The 24,091-nt window shown below is 40.0% G+C and overlaps 1 protein-coding gene across 1 annotated transcript in view; it reads left to right on the top strand.

The window, feature by feature from the left end:
- Window positions 1-359: 359 nt before the first annotated feature.
- Window positions 360-24,091, top strand: part of MYLK (myosin light chain kinase) — a 197,797-nt gene continuing 174,065 nt past the window's right edge. The window contains exon 1 of the mRNA XM_053982447.1: window positions 360-522. Within this exon, the coding sequence (XP_053838422.1) occupies window positions 360-522 (163 nt within the window). The remainder of the gene's footprint in view (window positions 523-24,091) is intronic.

The following is a 24,091-nucleotide window of genomic DNA, read 5'->3' as shown; positions in this document are numbered from 1 at the left end:
CCGCTGCTGTTGTGCGCGGGGCAGCCGAGCCCAACCCAGCCCAGCCCAGCCCAGCCCGGCCGAGCCGAGCGGCAGGTGGGCTGCAGCCGGAGCCGCAGATCCAGGGCTGGGCAGCTCGGGGCGAGACGGCTCCGGCAGCGCTCCCCGGAGCCGTGGGGCTCTCCCTGCCGGCTGCGCCCCGGGACGCGGAGGGAAGCCCGTGGGCGGGCACGGGTGGGGAGTACCGCGGCATCCTCCGCAGGGGGAGGTGAAGTAGGCGGAGAAGGAGGAGGAGAAGGAGAAGAGGGAAACCTGCTTCTCCGGAGAGACGAGGTAGCGGCGCTGCAGTGAGCCAGCGCAGCGGCGCGGGCTGCGGGCACATGCCGGGCTTGGAGCACCGGAGTCGTGGGATTCCTGCGGGTGTCTCAGCCCAGCTCCCGTCCCTTCCCCGGCGAGAGCGTCAGCTGGGCTCCGGCAGGGAGGAGGGCTCACCTACGGCTCCCCTCCCGGAGTGCATTAATCCCAGAGCAAGCAAAGCTGGTAGTAAGTACTTGTCATCTTTTATGTGTGATTTTTTTCAGTTTTATTGTTCTCTACCGGCAGGTAGCAAAGGATTTCTAAGATGAAGCATTTATAGGCTCGGCTGTAAGGATAATCTCTTTGGCTCTCCCTTGGCCTCCTGAGCCTTTCAAATATAGAGATGCATATGTGGGGGCACATATAGCAACATTCCTTCACTACATATCTACATCTTTAATGTTTCAGACAAAATGTATGTACTGGGACTTTTTTTTTTTTAACTTTGAGAACTTCTGCTGTTCTCAAAGTAATTTGTATCATATTGCACAACATGCTTAGTCTCATAGAAGGATAAATCCTGGTGACACCACTTAAACATTCTGCATGAGGATGGGGGAAGGAGATGAATGTTTAAAATCATTAACTTGGCAGAGTCGGCAAAATCACTTCTCTGCAGGCTGCCTTCACGCTATAGAGCAATATATTTTTGGGGATTCTTTGCCTTTTAATTCTCTTTCCTGTATGTGCACATCTGGACTCTGGCCTGGCACTGCTCCCTGCACTTAGGCTGGAAAGGAGTGGCATGACAGACTAGCAGGGGCTGGAGACAGGGGATCCTTCCCCCCTCTTACACTTTAAAGATACTTTTTGCTGTAGTCTTGTCTTCTGCAGAGTAAATCCACAGGAATACTCCTAGAGTCAGGAAGTGGAATCAAAAGTGTTTTGAAGGCTGCATTATTCTCCCTACAAAGCGAATGGCTGAGAGGATAAGTGCAAATACCTGATTCCACCCCTTCTTCTGAGGGGTTTCCAAGCATTTGGAGGGGAGTGAGTGTGGAGTTACATGACATGCAGAAGGTGCGTTCCCCACTAAGACTCTACAAAATTATGCTACCTCTTTGTGGAGTGCTGGAAATGCTATTTCTGTCAGTGGAGCTGAAAGAGAAATAGTAATTTCTCTCTAATTTTAAATCCCTAAGAGAACTGCTATTTTTCTCCTGCTACTTCCTGCACACATCTTTATTTTATTTTATTCTGCTAATGACTTGCATTGTTATTTGCAGAATATGATATGTGTCTTCCTGTGCAACTCTGTGTTTGCTGGGATGTTTCTGGAACTAGGTTCTAGGAGTGCATTTTAGGAGCCTTCTGGTTTTAAACCAAAATTATATTTACTAATAACTGAATAGTTCATTTTCATCTGGCACATATCCAGTATTTTCTGTTTCCTCAAGTGATACTATTCTTCTGTAGCTGGTCACCCTGTGCTCTGCAGTTCATAACAAAGTGCTCCTGATAACACCTTTTCATAGTACACTAATGTTACACCCATCCTTAGCCTTTTACAAATGAATGCTACAGGACAAGTGTTTTAACTCCAAAAGTAACTGGAGTGATTTTGTTGTTTGTAGTAGGAGAATGTTTGCTACCAAGGACCAGCCACTAGAATGATAGGCAGGATTTCCTGTGCTGGTTTTGTGACCTATTACTGGCATTTAACCTTTCTAGATGGACAGAAGCAGAAAGGAAATGCCTGGTTTAATAAACATCACAACTAGAATTTTATATAAACGTGGGAGGCTCACACCAGTTAATGGCACTGACCCCATTTTTATTGGTATTGTAGGGAAGTCTGAAAAGGTCTGCTGCAAAGAAAGTTATAAATCAGATACTCTGCTGTTGCAAGCATGTGTCCATATCTTTAGTTGCCCTGCTACGTGGTGCAAAGGAGAGTGAAGGAAATAATTCAGTCAAGTTCTGTTGGTTTGCTTGTATAATGCTGAAAGGGAATTTATAAAGTCTGAAATAAGCTGAGATTACATATTGCCATTGGCTTAGGTTAAATGTAAGAGACGCATCATTTTTCACCAGTTTTTGGTCTGTTTTGTGTTCTCTGTTCTCCCTGGCTCCTCCTTTAAGTTCATTAGGACTTCCTCTGGGCGATGATCCGATTTTTACAGTCAATCAAAATCCATACCAATATTCTTACGCAGGCCAAATACACTGTACTTAGAAACACTATAAACCAACAGCTACAAATCACTTTCAGAGCCTTCCTAAAACAAAATGCAGATGTAAATAGAGTTCAGAACTGCTCCAAATGCTGTGCCTTAAAGCTCTGGATGTCTAAATCCAGAAAATGTGCTCAGAAGCTCTATTTGAGAGCCGTGTAAGGAGATGGCTGAAGTTTCTGGTTAGACTCTGGAGAACTGGTAGCCACAGTCTGTGGTTGTTGGACTCTTCTGGGTAGTTTGAATTCAGGTCTGAGCATGGGCTGGAAGTGATCCTGGTTTTGCAGACAAACTCGTCTCCTTTCATTCATAAACATGTCAAGTGCACAATAAAACATGCTGTGGTGGTTTGCTTTCACTGTGTTTAGAGCTGTACTCAATAGTTTTTCCAAACTTTATTCCACAGGTATGAGTTAGGAGTAAGGAAGGTAATTTTTTTCTTCCCTTTGCTGATTACACACTCTTCTCTCTTTGATGCTAAATTACTCTGGTTTTTTTTATGACCTCCCATGGAAGGTTAGGTGAGCCTTTCTCTCATGGATCTAGAAACACCTTGCTGCACCTGTTGTAGTAGACTTTTTAAACTTTTCCTGGTGTAGTGGCATCCACTACACCAAACAGGATCTTAGCAAGCTTTGTACAGCTGCCTTCATCCCGCTGGATGATGTACATTAGGGCTATATATGTTGTTTGGATTTCAGCACTGGATGCAGAGAAGATATGATTAATCTATAATCATATAGAAAAGGATTCATCAGTGAAGCCAGGTGGTTCCAGGTAGGATAGACTCTGGAGGGTTTTTTTAAAATTTAGCACAGCTTTAAATGTTATCCACGTTGTCTGTGTTTTACTTAAATCTGTGTCTTTTACAGAATGGGTTTTGCTGAAATCTGTGTCTTTTCTGAGCAATTGTACAGGGTCTGTGGAGTGTGCTAGAGCAAGGTCTGTCTCTAATAATGTTTTCATTAAGCCTCTCTACAGACAGAAGAGTAAACTAATTGCCAGACTAACATGTCATTTGGCTCTGTGAACAAGCTACTGAACACTAACTTATGAATGGAAATTTAAAAGGCTCATTAGCAACCTGCTACATGAAAGAAATGCCAAAGTGAAATGAAAATACATTATATTCCTGTTGTTGCTATTAAAGCTGATATAGAATTGCAGTTTAGTTTTTGTGGGAATCTTAACTAATTTAATAAACTATTTTTGCCTCTGAACTTTCAGCAGCTGCTCCTTCTATAAAAGCTAGGAATAACTGGTTCTGCTTTAGTAGGAATGAAAGGAGAATTGAGCTCTATAGAAATGAGGAGATTAGAGCTCCATGAGGCATATACCCATTTAATGCTGCTGGAAACCAAACCTGCTTGAATAATCTTAACTCTCACTTCTGGTGAGCAGAAATTCTAGGGGAAAAAGAAAAATTCCCTCAGTGACTTATTAACAAAGGCTTTTCAGGTTTGCTGGGATTTATCATGTGAGCCTAATCTACCTTTTGTTCATCCAGTTGGCAGGCTTTAAGATTTAAAAGGGTCTGCAGAAACTCCTCCCCCAAACTCCTTATTTAATTAAAGAGGCTTGCTGCATTATTTACTTTAAAGTCTTCCATTTATGTGGGAACAATGAGTTTGGGTTAACATATTGTAAAATATTTGTGAATGCTGCATTATAAGCAGGGAAAAGAAACAAACTTTGGCTACACCTTCGAATACACACTGACCTATATGGGCTCATGAGGATGACTGAAAGGGAGGCTAGACATATGTAAACGCTAAAGTATAAACACAGGTGTGTAGCTCTGCAACAAATTTGTCTGCCTCTGTAGGTGATTTAAAGGGCCTGGAGGAGAGTTGGTTTCATTTGCTTCTTTGAGAGTCATCGGATATGCAGATCAGGCTTTGCACATACCAGTAATTTTTATATTTTGCTTTGGTAGTTCATCAAAGACAGACTGGTAACTGTAGTTCTCTCAGTAGCTCCCCCAGTTCCTTCTCCTCCCCCACTCCATTCATCCCTGTAGCTGTGAGCATCAAGTTGCAGATAAAACGACTTCTGAGAGAGCAATGGGATGCAGCTCTTGCCAGAGGCAATTAAGTGCTTAGGATTACAGTGTGCTTTACAAAGTGTGTTCTTGCTGAATCCCTTTCCTCTTCTGTTTGCTGGCACTAAGCAGTTTCTTGGCACTTACCTTTGTTATAACACGTCTGAGCATTGCTAAACTTCACTACAGCTGTCTAGCAAGCTGCAGTGTCTTCTGTTTTGAGGATAGTCTTTCTGGTGATTCTTTACTGGGAGTCAGCTTGACCTCATCACCTTTGCTGTAATTGGATTAAATTCACTCACTTGCCAAAAACACGACCAGCTGACAGCATATTAATTCTTCAGACTGAAGTGCTGTTTTGTATGCATAGGTTCCATGGTACCAAAGGCATTTTTAGGGCTTGTGATGCAGCCAGTGTGTCACAGGATGCAGAATTGTCACAGAGGGATGTTTTCAGTTATTTTCTTCATCAGAAAAGGGTTCAAACAGGCCACACATTCTGTGTGAAAGTAGAAGATCTAACCTGTGGGAGAAGAAATTATTTGTTCTGTTTGCCACTCCCGTGCATCTCTTGCTACTGCTTCTTGTGAAATGTGATAAACTGCTGAGAGTCCACAGACATCCTGGCTGAGGAAAGTGAGTGATGGTGTGTGCTGCTTTACACACTCACTGCAGTTTATTTCTAACTATTGCACAGCGGGTTAAGATCATTTTTCTAAGTTGGTGTTTTACTGCTTTTTTTTCTGTTATTCTTCAGCAATCCTGTGATTGGAGGTATTTGCAGAGTGGCAGGATAATATCTGAAAAAAAGAAATTTACCCAAAAAGGATATTGGAACTGTGTAGTGAAGGATAATCTGATCACCAAGCCTTTAGTTTCACCCAGAGACCTTTTATATACTGTTTAAACCAGTGTAATCCAGCTTTCAGTGGGAACCACTGCTAAGCAGCAAAAATCACTATCCTGATTGTTAACCTCAGCAAAATGTTAAAGGATGAGTGAGTAATGGGGAGACCAAGGACCAAGTTGCAAATGCTCTTACAAAGAGGATTTGGAAGACACAGTGGTACCCAGTCTGGCACAGGCACTCTGAGATATTCCAAATAATGAAAGGATCCTAGTTTTAGCTTTTCTTATCTGCCTGGAAGTACTGCAAGTTTCCTGTTTGCTGCAGAGGCCTCTGAGCTGTGTTTTGCAGGCAGCATGGGCCAGAGGAACTAGAGCTCCCAGCCCTGTATTCCAAGCAGGGCATTGTTGCACTTGATTTCAAGGTGATGTTGCTTTCTCTAAATTCTATAAACTGATGAACATTTCCGGTGCAAAACAATAGGCAAACAAGGTGAGACAGGGCTGTGAGATTTTCCATATCTTATAAATGGCAGTCACAATTTAGTTTACTATGTGAATGTGCAGTGCAAATAGTAATCAGGATATCTGCTTTAATGCCCCATTATAAAATGCATGTAGTTGCTTCATATTTTTGGCAGTGTTGACTATTAAGAAGTTGCTTGTCTCCTAATGGAAGACACATATAATTCCATTAATTATTTATAATAGTGTAAGCAGTTTGTTAAATACTGAAGTAAAGGGTTTTTTCATTCACATGCCTTATGTAATATAATTGTAAACAATGTAATTAAAAAAAAAAATTAAAAAAACCTCAGTACCAAAATACTGACCATCTCTCCTGGACAAGGATTAAGTCTGATTTGGTGAAAAGAATAAAGTACGCAGGAATGTTCTGTAAGAAGCACTCACAAAGTCTAGGTCAGACATACACTGTATGTTCTTACACTGTTGATTGTATGAAAAGGAAAGTTACAAACCAAAAGCAACAAGCAAGCTGTGTTTAAAATACACAGGAAAGATAAATTTGTCAAGAATGGCCTGCTTTATTTAGATTATTTACCTCAGACCTTTTAGGATCATAATCTTTCCTTTGGTGAAGAAGAAGATATTAAGTCAGTGCTTGATGTCTGAAAGCGTTACTGATTCATCACTAGTTCAAGCCCAGCCTGGTTTTGGAGGTGAGAAACCTCTTCTGTTCTGTGCAGTGTCAGTTTACAGCAGAGCTGTTGTGGGTTAGGCTGGGGAGCCCTGCCTGCACAGGCTGCTGCTGCTGTTTCAGAGCTGACATTGTGGTCCTGGTGGCCTCGGGGGTGTAGCTTGGGCAGAGCCTGAGAGAGCATCGCAGAGGGAGCCCTGGCTTGGAAACAACAGCTGGTGTCTCACCCCCAACATCACAGCAGTGCAGTTCCTCTGACCTCAACAGAGTTGCAGCATTCATGGTTTTCAGTGACGTGGGAGCAAAACTGGCCCTATATTCTTTTAACTGGTCTATTTAGCAGCTCTTTTCCATATGCAGTCTCCATGCCAGTGACAGGAGCTTCCTGGAACTGACAGCAGACACAAAAGACCCTCTTCTCTAAACCACTGGACCTTAAGACTTTTGAAAGGATGCTACAACAAGCCTCATAATACACCATTGTCAGGCTCTCTCTGAAGAGGCTGCAGTGGTATCATACCTCTAAGCTTTCCAGAGGGGGAGTGATGACCCCACATGGAAGAAAATACAAGAGTAATGGTTTGGGTAGCTATGAGGAATTTTATGGTACTACTTCCCCTGGCTGTAACTTGAAACCAGCTGGAGGCATTTAGTGCTAACTGAACTCTATATAAAGAGGCAGGCAAATATCTGAGCATGTATCCTGCAGTTTTTTTAAGAAAAAATCTTGGGTTGTGAGTCTGTGCATTCTGGCTGCCTCTTTCTCACAGACAGGGGAGTGGTGAAAGAAGGTTTGTTTTATTTTCTCCTACATTTCCCTTTCTTCTTCCTACTCATTTTCCTGTTCCTTTGCAGTACAGCAGTTTTTCATGTTGCTGTGAAAGTGTCTGTGCTTGTGAATAGAGTGAGCACATTTGAATGGAAGAGGCCGTGGGTTTGGGAAGTTTTGAGCTGCAGCATTTCCAAGGGAGGGGCAGGATTTGCATTCCCTCCCTCAGGGATGTGCCTAAAGGTGTGTCTGTGGGATGGCAGTGGGTATCCAGGAGGGAATCCCCTCACGGTGAGGAGGGAGGAGCGGTGCTGTGCAGGCCTGACCTCCTGCCATGCCGGCTTCAAAGCACTTCCTCCACTTTACCTCAGCCCCGGCCTGTGGGACCAAGGCTTTGCTGCAACCGATGGGGAATTTTGCTGAGGTTATATGCTGAAGTCAGCCTGAACATGGGCAGTACTTATTGATCAAATAATCCCATCTTGTGCAGAGTAAAAGTCAGTTTCATGTGTGTTTTCTTAAAATGCTTCTAAACTCAGTCAGCAGAAGCATTACTCCTTTGCTTTACCTGAAGCTGTGCCTTTATCAAGTTCACTTCAGATGACAATAAAGTGTTGAGTTCCCATTCAATCTATTTAGTTCTTCCCTGGTACAGAGCTCAGTTATATTCCTTTTCCAAGGTATTTCCAAGCTATAGCTGTGGATGTTGATGTGACCCTGCTTAGCCTGAGCAGAAGTGGGGGCTCACTTCCTGACTGGACCACAGTGACAGCCAGAAAATGAGGTTACAAAAGTTAAGCACTTGCAGACATCTCACCAGCAAGGACAGCTGGACGTGCTCAGCTAGTTCTCCAGGTAAAATAGTGTGAGCCTTGTTCCATTCTCCATGTGTGCTATTGATCTTAAACTTTATGTAGGATCCTCTAACTGCAAATGCTTTACTACTTTTTGCTTTGTCTCAGAGGGCAAAAGTAAACATAAATGTGTAAATAAGTTTTAGTACTTGTTACATTGATTTTATATTATATTGTACTTTGCTGGACAACTGAGGTAACCTTTGAACTTGCTCATCAGTTCATAAGTGTTGCACATAAGCACTGCAGGATCCTGTGTTTGTTATATGCATATACACCTATAATACAGGTATTTTGTATTAGTAATGTGTGGCTATTGATATTGAAGTAGGGGACTGTAGTAACAAGCCTACTCACTAAATTGCAGAGAAGAAAAATGTGTGATGTTTCATGTCTATTCATGCCTGTCATGATCTCTGTGCTGAGCTTTCCAGTGCTAGTTCCTTTCTAGCCGGTTTTCTTACAAGTGTAAGGTTTTGAGACAGATGGTGTCACAGACAGGAACAAGAGAACTTTGTCCAACTTGGTTAGTTTATCTGTGTAGCATAGAAATTTTTCCCGAAGGGCCAAACAAAAATATTTTTTAAAACTGTATGAGTAACAAGATAATGAAATAAATTGAACATCAAAACAAAGGATTTGTTGTCTTGAAAATAAACTTGCTGTACTTGCATTTCTTGTGAGTTTTTTTTCTTTTCTCCAAGCTTATATTTCACTTACAAGACAGGAAATACAGCCTTGCTGATTGCATTTTTAGAGCTATAAATAACTTACTGTCTTCAAAGATGATATTAATTTAAAAAATACTTCTAAAATGAAACCTTGATGAATTAAAAATTAAATTGGGTGGGTAAAATAACTACTTACTGTACTGTGTCTACAGATGTTAAAGGTGTTTTCAGGGGAAGGGTGTTATTAAGAGAAGTTCTGGTACTTGTAACTGGTCTAAATTGTTTCATTTAATTTCCTTTGATGGTTGTATCCTGGTTGTCCCTGGTTGTCCCTGTCCCATTCTCACCCCTGTCATGAAGGGTAATGAATATGCTTGTTTCTATCACCTTGCTCTTTTGTTGGGAACATTGCTTATCCTCAGGAAGTAGTGTGATGTGTGCAACACTAAGTTGACCTAAAAAATGAATAACTTTAGAACTGCCTCAGTGTTCCAGTTAGCCCAGTATTGTGTCTGACAAGTTAACATGAGAACCTCCAACAGCTGTTTCTTGAGATCCATTTCTCTCCAACATCTCCAGTTTCCACAGTTCTTCTGTTAAGGATATTAGAGGATATGTACCTGTTTAGTCGTTTAAGTGTCTATTTATGGACCTGCTGACTAGAGTTTGTTTAATCCCTTTTTGAACCCATGAACATCCTTTGCCTTCAGAGTCTTGCGTGACAGCAAGTTCCAGAAGCTTGTAATCTGCTGGATAAAATGTCCTTTCTATTTAAATGAGTTGGTTGCAGCGAGTACTGCCTTGTTCTTGTTTTGCAGGGTTGGGCAAACAATTGTGCATTTAGTAGCTCATGGGTTTTTTGTTATACCTGGTCATATCCACTACATATGCCTTCTTTCTGAACTGAGGACTCCCAGCCTTTTTAGTATCTCTGTTTCCATCTGGTTGCCCTTTTTGACAAGTTGGTAATGTCCTCCTTGGTATATGGAGAGCAGATCACAGTACTAAAGTTGTGGGAGTACTCAGGCTATGAGGAGTGGCAGAAATGACCTGCCTTCCTCTTTTTCTGAGGATTCCAATGATGTTGCTGTCTTTTTTTGACTGCTATTAAACACTGAACCAAGGCTTCAGAGAACTGTCAGGGATGGCTCTGACTTCCAAGTAGGAATATTTAGAATTGATATTGCCTTGAGGAATTACTACACTAAAGCCTACTTGCCAATATTTTCCCTCAATCACTTAATTTTGTTATTGATAAAAATGCTGAGTAACACCAGTCCCAGCACTGATCCCAGGAACTGCATTGCTGATTCCTCTCCATCTTAAAAAGCCTGTGAAGCACTATTCTTTCTTATGTTCACTGTCCTACTTCAATGAATTCAGACTTGCCAGATTGTGGTTTCCAGGTTCCCTGCACAGCCCTTCCTGCAGCTGGAAGTTATGCAGGCAGGATCTGTGATTCTCAAGCACAGAGACTCTCTGTAGCTCTGGCTTACATACCTTGGCTAGTAGTCCTTAAATTCATATTTGAGTTTCTTCAGAACTTGTGTGAAAATTGTTTTGTCTCAGTGCTTTATTAACATCTAGCTTCTTTGTTCAGTCTGGTATTTCCTGATTTTACTTCAGATTGGTCTGGTTCCTCTACCAGATTTGCAACAGAGGGTGCATTGGATGTGGAAATCTCGCCAAAGATTTCATCAGTAAAGGCTGATGTAAAGAATTCACTGAGATTCTCTGCTACAACTGTATCATCCACATCAGTGCCTTATACACCTTTGTCATCCAGCAGCTGGACTGCTTTTCCTAGCTAGTTTCCTGTCCTTGATGTATTTCAAGAGCTGTTTACTAGCACAGTGATCTTTGTTTGCAGGCAATTTTTGGATTGTCTTTTAGCCTTTTTAATTTCCTGCTTACATTTTACTTGCCATGTTTTATGGGCTCCCCTGTCTTTACTTAAGCAATCAATTTTCTAAGAGCTGACCTATGCCCTGCAATACTCTCCTAACTCTCCCCGAGTCTTCCTGCTTTTTGAACTGCTCCTTTTGAATGTCCTTGTTTTTTTTCTTTTTTCACATCCTTACATGATTCCCTTTCTTAAAATTAAATAACTGTACATAGGTTTTGTTTGGTGACCCTTACATCAGAGCTGTTCTTTGTCTTACTTAACAAGTAGCCTTTATAGCTTTCGCTGGTTTGGATGGTCCCTGTACTTAGAAGTTTCTTTTCCACTGGAGAACTGTATATGGATCTAGAAAAGTGATATTATATCATCCCTTTCTTTTGCACAGGGGCTAGTACTGAGTATTTCTAAACATCCTCATGGTGTACTAGCAGCTGTTAGTACTGCAATACTCTGTGTGGAAGCCATCTATCAAAACTGAAGGGCACAAACTGTATGAAACTGTTTGGTGCTAATGGAGCTGGATATGTTATTACCTTTTGCATGCATACAGTATGTGCAGTGGTGATGAAAACTTTGCACTCCTGAAATCCTGAACTAAATTGTATATAAAATTCAAAACCTATGCACTTGAAACATCCAACAGGAAGATAACCTTGCTTTTCCAGTTTTGCAGACATGAAAGAAAACCTGAAGGAGAACACTCTGTGGTTATATGAGAAGTCTCTGTGGATATGTTTACAAGAGCTCAAGTGTGTTTATATTCATTCCTGTGCAATTACTGGAGGATTTTCCTTATTCCATAAAGCATGAGTATGCATTTGAAGGAGCAGTACAGGTGTTTACTCTCTACAGTTGCACTTTGAAGGGCTGCTTGTACAGATGCAATCCAGCATTGAAACAGAATATGCAAACAAATTATTGCTGATTAATAGTGCTTGGCTAGTTGAAGCTAATATTAATGAATACCTAAGTAGGTGAATAAATGTAGGTACTGTCTTCTCTTTGCCCTGACCACAGGATTAAAGTGTTTGTGTTTTTTTAATTTTTATTTTTTTTTTACCACTAAGGCACACCCTGTCCCCTGCTAATTGCAGAATGCCTTGCGTTCTGTAAATGGAAACACATAAATTTGCAGAGTTCATCTGTTTGAGCTTTTACTTAACCTGTGAGTGCTGGACCAATCTTGCTTCAAATATAGCTATGTGTCTATGCTTTGTTGAAACTTTTGGGTTCAAGCCTACTACATTTCTCCCAGGACCAGAAAGCTGTTGGAAATGTCTATGCTGTCTCTGGGTGATGACTTTACTGATGAATTGCAGGAGTTCCCCATCCCATGATGAGCTAAATAATGAAGCAAAGTTCTATATTTCTATAGTTACTGCAAAAAAAGAAAAAAAAAAAAAAGTGAAATTGTCCAGAGCAATTTCTTCATCAAAGCTGGCTGAAATAACATCTGTGGTGAAAACCTGTGCCTCATCATTTCATTGTGACACATGCAAGGAAAATGAAACAGTTGCCTGTCATGGAGAGGAACTGATCTTCATGATACAGAAGACTTCTTACAGTCCTGTATCTGACTAACCCATTTTCTTGAGTGTTTTCTTATCAAGTGAAATTTCTGTGGCTGTCAGGATCTTTTCTGGTCCTTGACTTCTGTTGAGGGCTATAGCTGTGGCATTGTTCTCACTGCTAGGCTTCAGAAGGATTTTCATTGTTATCTAGAGACCATCTTCTACTTTGCAGTTGGATTGATAGGTCTGCAGCCAGACTTCACTTGTCTGATATTTAAGTATCAATAATTTCAACAGGATAATAATTTTTTTTCTCCCATACTTGAAATTTAATATTAGTTCTATTGGTTCATCTGGATTAATTAGCTAAAAAATATGTACTTAGTTAAGTGGCAAGCCAAAATAATAATTTCTTCTAAAATGAGATATTCAACTTCTGAAACTGACATTTACTCTGACTACTTATTATCCTTACCTGTTCTACTCTGTCTGCTGATCAAGAAGACTTTGAGGTGCTTATAAAGCAGACATGAAGCTACTACTAGCAACTTTTGGGAGTTTGTAGCCTGAAAAATTAACCCTTTTAACTTATTACATGTATTCCCTGTACCTTGCCCCTTCCAGATGACAGTTACTCACTTTCTTTCTTCTTCAAAAGACATCAACTGAATCAACTGTGGTTTGTAGGAAAACTGCCCTGCAAAGTTACAAATTTAATTGCAGGAGAAAGATAAATACTTCTGGAAACAGAACAAAACCAAAACCAAACAAACAAACAAAACCAACAAAAAAAAAAGCTTACTAGATAAATGAAAAGTTTTGAACTGTCTCACAAATATTGAATCTCAACTCGTGAAAACAAAACCTGAGTTTCGGTCTGGTATCAGAATTTGATACTGTTATTTTGAATAGTTCTGGTTAACTTGAACTCAGAACAAGGATTGACTGCTCTCTTTTGTATGCTGGAGTTACAAAGTGCAGCAATTAACTGGGAGTTGTGTTATACCAGCTTGCTGTGCAAACACTGAGTGAGCCTTGTCACTGCCTCTAAAGAGTTTTGTCCAAGATGATGAACAGCTGCTTACTTCTAGTGCAGTGATATATCTACAGATCAGTAGATAGATAGATATGTATATAATTTTTCTAATGGGGAGCTGTACTGAACTGATAAAACTGAATATTTGTGATATATTTGTTACTTTAATCTCGGGATTTACTGTGCTTCTGCTTTTACTCTGCTGCATTTCAAAAGTGTGTGTCATTTCATTCATCTTGTACCATAATCAATGGTGTTGTTAAAACAGATATCTCAGAAAGTCATGTGGAGTGTTTTCTCATTTGGGAAAGATAGGAGACCAGAATCTCATGTAGCACCTCTTTTTTTGTATTACTATTTTTTCCTCCTGAGTTTTTTCCTTTCCTCATACTGTAGAAGAAAAGCATTTTCAACTTCAGATTTCTGCAGCTTCAGTTTCCAGCCCCTGGGTTTTGGTATGTCTCTGAGATAACTTTAGCATCTGGTACTGGTGGGTTTCCTCTGAAGGTACTGCTCTATGTGATAAGAAAGTTTGTAACCCTCTTAAACGGAACTTTGTATGGGTTTTGGCTATAATATGCATATATGTATATGTTTGTATTTTTTTAATCTATTTTTCCCAGTCTCCAAATCATTGTCATGCTCCACTTAATTTTCTCCAGACTTTTTCAATGTCCTTTTAAGGACAGGAGTGAGGTGGAAGACATTTTCCATTATGTGTTTGTGCGTCAAACTCGGAGGCCTTGCTCGAGCTTCGAAGTTCTCTAGAATGGTAAATTTAAACCAAACACTGGGGAACAAAATGCTAATGCTGTATGCTTTTTAAAGAAAAAAAAAAAAAAAAAGAGGGGAAGAACTAACTAGGCCCTGGGGATCCATCTTCACTGTGCCTTATTACCACAGCTTTATCCTTTCCAGTTCCTAAAGATGCTGTCAGTATTGAACTCTAATGACCTGATTAATGCATTGGAGGGATGCCTATAGATTGTGGTATTGATATTATTTCCAGATGGCTTCCTGGAAGACAGATTGGCAGCAAGATGTCATCTTTGTGGTGATGAGGAGGAAGAGTGTGGATTTTTTACTTTTTGTTTTAATGGAGCTTGTCTCAGCAAATAAATACCAGTCATTGGGTCAGTTGGTCTGAAAAACAGTAGCCTTGTGGTAAGCTGAATTCTGTAGATTTATTGGAGTCTATAGAGTAATACAGGAAAAGGATATGATATCTATATTGCTTGCAGAGACTTAAGAGCCCTGTAATACCTGCTCCTCCTTCAGTCAGCAGGCAGCTGTCTTTTGAAGCTGCATGTATCCTGTGTATGTGAAATCTCTGGGATAATCCCAGCCGTGTTTCTTGGGGAAAATACTGGATTTCACAGGATTAAATTCAGAGAATTGAGTTCAAGCAATGAAGCAGGCAGTCAGCAGCTGTTAAAAATTCCTGAAACACCACTGTTTAGAATTTTCTTCCTGTATTTTGTGCTTCAACCAGGCAGGACTGATCAGGCTCAATACAGATGAGAAAGGGTTAATTTAATTACTGACAATATCCAGTGGGTCAGACTGAATGAGCTGCTCCTTTGTGACAGCAGTGTAGTGTCCTACCCACTTTTCTGACCCACAAAGAAATTGCTTCTTTTTAGTGACAGTGTTTTGTGTGCATGATGGCCACATGTACAGCTGGTTCCATTTAACCCATGAGACTGACATGTGAAGTAGTTTCTTATTTTTATTGTTAAGGCAAAGATTAACCTCTAATCTCCTTTTTTTTTACACGAGGATTTCTTCCATACATCAGTGTATATAAAGACTTGTTGGGTGAGGAATCAGCTGGGAGACTTGGAGTGTCACAGTGAATCTGCCTTTGGAGTCCTCTTAGTCCTAGAAAAATGTTTCACTTCCCTAAAGGGAAAAGAGATGGATTCAATAAACTGATAGTTTGCTTATTTTTTTGGTGTGATTTTCAAGCTGTGCTGTTTTACCATTTCTAACTCATTTTAAAACCAGTTCAACTGTCTGGAAGAGCTATTGTCTGTGCAAGCAGTATTGTTCATTTATTTTGTGCATCACAGCTTACGTAGAAATTTCCCTGAACTTTTTTCTTCCACCCTCATTGCATTCCTGTTTCACACTGTTTCCACATAAATGCCTGATACTGCCTATGGAGTTGCCAGGGCACAATTTTCTTCTTTCTTACCTGTTGATCTCTTTTAATGTTAGAAGAGATTAAGGTGGAATGAGATGTGTTTTGATGACTTCGAGACCACACATGTCCCCAGTGGTTTGCACAGAAAGTGCTTTATGGAGGTGGATGCTGTAGCTCTAAATTGTTACTTGCACTCACTTTGACATTCAGCTTAGGGAGAACGTTGTGCTGTTGAACTAGGGTTAGAAGAGAGGAAGATAATAAACTGCTACAGGAATAAAAGCCTTGGCCAGAGTTTCAGGCCTTAATAACAGTTTTTGGTGGGAGGAAGCTCTGAAATTGCAGTGATTCTGAGCCAGGCTGTGCTATAAATCTGAGATGTTGGAGACAACTTGCTCATAATGTTCTCTGAGATTTTTTTAGAGACAATGTGGTTCCTATTGCAATATGCCTCCTCATTCTAAGAGGACTTGCAGCTGATTCTACTACTGCTGACATCAACAATGCTGCAAACCCTGTTTTTTTCTCTTAATCAGCAAATATTTTTTTCTCTTAGACCATGAAGTAGTGGGCTTCTGCACCCTACCTCTAGGCTGGTAGGGTGCAGGTAGCAAGGAGAGGCTCATGGTTTTAGCTAAGTTGCATTTCTCTACTTCATTTAAATTCCATTTGTACCTGTCCTTCATCAGCTTCACTCCCGAGTTCTTTTTACTCACCTTGCTTCTTTTTACAGCCAGATCAGCAAAAACACCATGGGAGTTTGAAATGATGGATACAAGACACAACATGAGAAAGCCAACTCCTTCTGCCATAGCTCTAAACCAGCTAAATCCCTAACGTATGATTTGTGTCTTGTGTATATCTGGCCAAATGTTTCCATGCCATAATTAATGCCTGGTGATCAGTTTCTGGTGGAAGGATCAGTAAAGCTTTTGAGGAAAACCAATGTTCATTTTGCCACTTAAATTGTCTTTCAAAGATCCACAGCAACCTGAAAAATACAGAAGCAACCCAACTCTTGCTCAAGTTTGGATTAAAAAATGGAATTAATGTGGACAGAAAATGCATATCAGTGTCATTGGCTAGTTTCTTCCATAGGAGAATAAATTGGGTTCATTGCTATAGATGTTTGAAGGGGCAGGAAATGTCTTGGCTTGGTCCATCTAAACCAAGGAAATCTGAAATAGAGATTTATGTTCCAAGTGTAATTCTTCAAGTTGTGGGCAGGGAGGGAGAAAAGGAAGTGTATTCAGTGGTATGAGGCTAAAGGCAAATTGCCCAGATCTGCCCTCAGAAATGTAAGCACAACTCTCAGGAGTTTCAGAGAGAACTGCACGAAATAATGAGAGGATAATGTGGTACAAAGAAGTATCCAACTCCTGCATTATCCTTGTAATGAATGAGACCCAGGTGGGCCTGTCCAGCCTTATTTACAATGGCTATACCTTACAACCTCTTTCATAATCTGACAATTAGGTGAAATTAGGGTTCTTCATTTAGAGGGATTCTGCTCTCTGCCATATTGGAAGTGTTCTTCTGGTTTCTCACCTGGGTATGTTCACTGTTCATTTTGCACCTATGACTGTTATGCCTCTGGTTATCCTATCCTCTCAGTATTCAGAATTATTTTAGTATTTTTCTGTTTGGTTTTGGTGGTTTGATATCAGTTAACAGCAGCTAGCAAGAGAGGGGCCCAAACTCAAAAGAGGGATGTTCATCATGAGAAACAGAATTAACCTGGAGGTCATGTACACATGGAAGTTAACCCAATTAGGTTGCAAAGATGCAGCTTTTGGTGTGGAACTGTTGCTCTCCAGAAGCACCTCTGACCTCTCACTGTGCTTCTTTGCTGTCTGTGCAGGAGGAGGTGGGAGCACTGATGATGTTATGCCCATGGTCCCTGGAAATGCCCTGGTTTTACCCAGTGAAAAGTTAGCTGTGCCAAAAAATTAAATTAGCACAATTCTTCCTAGTTCCTCACTTTATGTCTCAACTTTTAAGTTCCTGAAAATCAGCAGTGTGTTTAGTCCTCTCATTGGCTGTACCTCAAACTTGTTCCTCAGTAAACCAAAATTAGCTATACAAAATATTACTTAAAGTTCATTACTGTGATTTTTCATGTTTTACACCTCTCAAAAGCTTTTAGGTGGTATATTGTGAAGATAGTAAAGAAAATAAATACTCATCTGCATATCAACACATGAAAGCAATTATAGTTTTCTATAAGGTTTCTAAAAGTTATTTCCATTTGAAAGATTAACTTGGCTCCAGTAAGTATGGCCTGTGAATTGTCCTGTCCTGCTTCCATCAGAGAGCTTGCTCAACAATTAAAGCCTAGAAATAATGCAGTTAAATTTATAAAGGGGAATGTTTGAGGCATGTCCTTTCTTCCAGTTTCACCTTTTAGTAAAGCATCATCACACCCAGGTGCTTTGTCCGTCCCATGGAAGCCATAAGGAGGCTTTGAAGCTCATTTCCATAGTTAATGGCAATTGCCTCTATGTTTATACCAGTCCTTTTGGGAGCTGTGAGAGCCACAACATGTCTTAGGCTACTGTGTTGCTGTATCTTCTGCTTCCTCAGCTAGCCCAGATTACCTAAGGTAATAAAATAATAAAATAAAATTGGTTTATGACTCCCATGCATCTCTGCACTGAAGTTTTGTGCAAACTAATAAAACTCCATCTCTCCTCACACTAGAAAGTATCAGAAAATCCCCTTAAAATGTCTCCTGGAGCATCACCTTAAATTACACTTATGGGCCATATTAAAAACTCAAAAGGTAAATAATGCTTGTCTCCTGTCTACTTAGGTGGAGAACTATAGCATGAATTTCAGTTACTACTGCAGTGGCATTTGCAGGATTAACATTTGCTGGTTTGCAGAAGAATTGCTCTGGTTCTTGCCTGTGTGCCAGATTTGCATGCAGTGAGGTCAAACCCAGATTTGCCTTCTTTCATTTGCATAATGTAACATTGACACTTCCCAGCTCCCCTCCTGTTCTCTGTTCCCCAAAAGTATTCTAATATTTGGAATTTGTAAACACAGGATTTTGGATTCTATATGCATCTGGAATTGATAAACTGTTGGTACTACAGAGATGTAACCCTTTATACCTCTAACCTAGGAATGCTCTAGAGAGAACTCACAGGCGCATCTGATGTAGATGCAGGCAGATTCTAAACAGCTAAAACCAAAATGAAAAAGTTGCTGTTGAATGAGAGGAATTTTCATTGAAAACTATGTACCCTGGGGGCAGGAGGGGGGAATAAAAACTGTAGAATCTGTTTGGCAATAAATGCAGCCATAATATTTTTGAGCCAGTAACTGAAGAGGTGTGAGTCAAATAAAGCCTGTCAGATGGCATTAGTGGGAGAGAGAACCTTTTGGAAGAGACACGATAGTGAAGGCAAAAAAAAAGCCACCAAGCAAAAACCTCACCCCTAACAGAATCTTGGATTAGTTGAGGTTCAGTGAATGGCTTTGTTAAAATCACAAGAAAAGAATTTAAATAGAGAAGGCTCGATAAGGTGCAGGGCATCAGAGATCTGTTTCCATAGTGACAATGTTCAAACAGAGGCCTAGAGGGACATGAATACCATTGCAGATGAGCTCCATAGAAGACACCCGTCTGCCAGTGGGGATACTCCTGTTGATTGTCTGAGGTTTTTCCCTATTAGTTAGATTTGGGGTAAAGATGGTGAGGGGAAAACAAGGCTTAGACTAACTATTGACTTGACAGACTACTGCTTCCTCCCATCTCCTGATTGCTGCATTTTGCATGCCCTCTCCACATATTTTTACTTTTGTAAATTTACTGTCATAATTGTTAAAAATTGCATTCAAATGTTTAGAGAAAAGGACTAGACACCTCCAACCCTACTTGCCTACTGAAGCAAACACCACTTTACACCAGTGTGGGATTAAAGTATGCATGTTCCTTTATGTCTTTGCTTATTCTCCTTTGATAAATAGGTGCACTAATCTAAGCAAGCTCCTTGTGAGGGTAACATCATGCATTTCGTGTTTTGTGTTGCCCATTGTCCTGATCATCCTGTATCCACTGGGAAATTTACCAAGCATCAGCATCACCTTGTTTTCCTAATTGATGTTTTTCCCTTTGAAAAGGAAGGTCAGGCTCTGGTTAGAAAAGAGCTGTTTCATGTAACCAATATTGTGCTGTTTGAGTTCTTCCTTCCATTTTTCTTTTCAAAATTGCTATTCTGTGTATTTTTTTTTTAGTTAAGCATACTCTCCAAATAAGCACAAATACCTTAAGCTATAGCTGTATAGAACAGATTTTAAGATTAAAAGCATACCAGTCATGTCTGTCTAAACCATGATACATTTTCTTGAAAAACCTATCTTTGACTAAAACTGCAGAAGTTCTTGGACTTGAACTTTTTTAGTATGGGCTGAATCAACAACGTAGCAAAAGAAATGTATGTAGAAAAATGGTAGGAAAAGCTTTTTGTTCATTGCTTAAAAGACTGAGGCAGTATGGAAGTGCTAATTTTTATGAGAATGGCCAGGTTAAGACAAATCTCACTCAGACATGAGCAGCTTGATACTTTGGATGGATCAGCTCATGCTTATCATAACCATGACTATTCTTAAAGTGTTTGAGACCATATGGAGTTGCATCTAGTCTGGATCTGGTCATTAACCTGTTTTCATCCAAGAACACAAATAGATTGAATTGGGAATGTTGTGCACTCTTGACCTTAAGAGTTAGGGAGAATTACCTAGGGAGGAGTTTTGGCTTTAGTGAGGTAAATGAATTAAATTTTTCCCCCAAATCAGTTAGTTGACCCAAAATTTTACCTTTAGTTGATCCAAAATTTTACCTTTTAAAGTAACTTGAATACGTATTGCAAAATACTAACTTTCTGTATGTTGATTCAATAGCTGCTTTATGAAGACACATCCCAAAGGTACTCAGAAGCAGAGGGAAGAAAAGCAAATAACAGTGAAAGTGCAGTGTCTTGGCATGAACACACTAACTTTACACATACTATTCTAGTTAGACTGTGTGTTTGTTTTGGTTAAGGAAACAGGCTAGTACAAATGTCCTGTAATGGCATATGGCAACGGATATATAACTTAGACTGTGATGATGACATTAAACTTGGAAAAGAATTCATTAAATTTGGATATTTTTGCAGGAAATAATTATGTTTTGTAATGAAATCCATTTTTACATATTCCATGGGGTGTTTTTTCTCTCAATCATAGCCTTTCTGAGCGCCAACAGAGCAGATAATACTCATTAAATTCTTCCCCTTTTCCACTCCTACATTAACTGGAGAAAAAAGTTTACATTGAAATTTCTTATTTTATTTCCTGGGAGGAATTGAGGGCTGTGAATCACAGCCACCAGGGCAAAAGTTATTTTTCTTCAAATAGCATGGAAGAAAATGTCAGTTTTAACTAAACTCTACTTTTAATGAAAGATATTATTTTACTCTGTGCTATTGTATTTAATTTAAAATTCTGTAAATTAGTGGGAAACTGAAAATCTAACTCTTCAGTTTCACTATTTCCTTTTCAAAGAGATTTCATTGCTAAGGGTATCCTACTCTAGTGATGGATTTACAAAGGTTTCATATTTAGTCTTGCTACTGAGCTGTCAGTCAAATCACAGCCTACAATTACTTGAAGGAGAACTACAACTATGGAACACCCAAGCTTTTCCCAGTAGTGGCAGATGCAGAAATGAGGGGCAGTGTCCACAGGTTGCAGCTTGAGTGGTTCCTATTGAAACTTATGAGTGTAGTGCCCAGAAATGTTGTGGCACCTCTGTTGATGGTAGTTCTGCTTCAAGCAAGATTTTGGGTTAGAGATGTGTAGAGATCCTTTCCAGCTAACATTTACTGGGATTCAGCCATTATGTTAGCTGTTTATTGGTTTTCCTTCTTTCATCCTCATCCCTGAGTAAGGGAAAGACCTTTTACAGCATCTCACAAAAACTGGTGAACTCTGTTCACTAGTTCATTGAGTCATAGAATGGTTTGAGTTAGAAGGTCCTTTAAAAGTCATCTCATTCCAAACCCCCTGCCAGGGCCAGGGACACCTTCAACAGGACCAGGTGGCTCAAAACTCCAGTTATCAGTTTATAAATATGGACTGCTCATTTATTGGAAAGTTTCTGAAGCTGTCTCTACCATCTCAGTTCTGCACTATTCTGGATCTCAGCAAGTAATGGCATATTTTGATAATATTTTCATACATGGTTTTTTTTTTCTGATGTGACAATCTTTCTGTTCATGGAAATGATATTGTACTACCTCTCTCATTCTCCTCAACAAAAAATTTCAGCAATTCAACATAGAATATATTATTAAGACACCATGCAGAGAGGGACCTTTGAAAAGTTGCATCTTGGAATAAAGGAAGATATTAAAACTCCAGATTCTGGTCCTTTTGAATGTAATGTGATTTTATTTTCAGTCCTGATCCAGATCCTTCTGTGCTTGGGTGAATGCTAGAGTTATCAAAAAGGGAAGGGTGAGAATATGAGAACAGGGGGTAGGGGGACAGGAAGGAGGAGGTGAATGTTGTCATGGGTAACTGCTGGTACTTAAAGTGTGGATCCAAGATCCCTCAGGACTGAAGATCAGAAATGTGTTTGTGTTGCTTTTTAAGCACTAACAAGAGACATAGCTCCTGGGCTAAGGAGTTTGCACTTAGAAACACAAAGGTCCCATCCTTTTAGAAGTAAAAAAACGAGGAACTCTGTCCTGGAAAGATGAAGTACCTTAACAAAGGTCACTGTAGTTACCCCTTTTCACAGAAACTGATAGTGGCACAAGTCATGTATTCTGAGTCCAGGGCATTACTGCCAAGTCATGCTTTTCTTTCCCTAATGATTTCCAACAGTCTGGTCAACAAAACAGAGAGCTGGTTACCAGGGAGCCAGCAGAGCTCTTGCCTGTGCGATGGAGCGAGTGCGTGTGTGGATTTGCTGCTTAGGATAAAACCATAGTGCTACCCTCCAAGAGCCTCTAGAAGTATTTTTCTCTCACTTGCTGTCCAGGCAAGCAGCATTCCACCTGTGGATTTGCTACCTTAGAAGTTTCCTGAGCCAGTTGCTGTTTTGGAACCTGCTGTTGCATGTGCAGAACCTGGAAGCTCTCAGTGGGTGAGCAAAAAGCAATCTTTGCCAAGCACCCTTTGAAGTATATTTGGTTTTTAAGAGTGGATTAAAACTGGTCAATCTCTCTCAGTTAACACTGAAGAACTAGGGAATTAGAAGCTTTCTTCTACTTCCAAAGGAATCTATATTAATTTTGCTTGTTCTGGTTATTCAAAATGAGAAAATTATTGGAAGTTCTATTGCAAGAGAGAAAAATCATAAAAGGCAGTGAATGATCTTGCAAAGCAAGTGTCCCACTGTAAAACCTGACAGCAGTGGGTTTTTTTTCCTTTGTGTGGGATTTATGTTCTCCCCTCCTGTCTGTAGTCTCCCCTTTAAGTAATATGGAAAATGTTGGTGCCAAAAAAAGCTAGATGAAATATTGATAAATGTGGGAATTGCTTAGAACAGAGGCAAATTAGAATACAGCTGGTTTTCATATTTTCTGTTAACTTGGGAGGTGTGTGTGTGAAGCATTGAGGCTACTGGTTTATATCCATATATCATGCTCTTGGAGAAGAGGGAAAAACAAGAGTGCTAAGGGTGAGAATCAAGCACACAGCTTTTCTTGAGGCTTCTCTTCATTATAGATCAACTTACAAGAAGTGGAGGGAATGTTTTTGGCAGCTTTTTGTCCCTCTATATGTCAAATACCTTTGAGTTCTAGGGGATGATATGAGGCTAGTTCATGGTATGTTTTATTCCCAAACCAACTTTGAAAGACTTTATGGAAATGGAATGAATGTTTGCCTACATGTACAGCATTGCCGAGATGTGGTGCTGAGAATTGTGTCTGGGTTAATTCTAGACAGATTATCAGAAGGTATTGTAGTAATAAATACAACTAGGGATTTGATAACCTGCATGCAATATATTAATGAAGCATGTAATTTAAATTCTTATATAGAGCAAGGGGGTTTGGCAATCCTATGGAGAGCTCTTTCAAACTGTCAGTTCCAGGGATGGCCAAATAACAAAGTTCAGAATAAATCAGAAACCATTATTCTGGTATTTTCATAACATGTATCCGCAGCTCTGACTGTAACTCAGAAAGGCTTGATAGAACTGAGGATTCAGAGATGTGCAGAAGCCCCCTAGGTATGGAATGATAGCCATTGGACCAGAGGGTAAACTAGGACTCTCCAGTTTGAAAAAAAAAAAAATCTCAGAGGCCAAGGGTGTCATAAAACTAGAAATTATGTGGAGACGGTAAACAAGGAATAATCAGACATAGCTTCATTTGAATAAAGGGAGAAGTCAGTAAAACTCAGACAACAAGCTTAAAACAAATCGTCTTATATAAATATTTTAATTTTTTTTTTTCTTTTAATAAAAGGCATGTGCAATCGATTGTGGAACTCACTACAATAAAATGTCAAGAAGACCAAACTGAGTTCAGGAAGAGGTTAAATTAATAGAGGTTAAACCCAGGGACTATGAAACGTGATGGTGTGACTTCTTAAGTCCATAAACTGCTGACTGCCAAAGCCAGAAGGGTGTATTTGGGAAA

The sequence above is a fragment of the Vidua macroura genome, chromosome 7 (assembly GCF_024509145.1).
Source record: "Vidua macroura isolate BioBank_ID:100142 chromosome 7, ASM2450914v1, whole genome shotgun sequence".
Lineage (NCBI taxonomy): Eukaryota > Metazoa > Chordata > Aves > Passeriformes > Viduidae > Vidua > Vidua macroura.
This window is presented reverse-complemented; position numbering and strand designations above follow the sequence as displayed.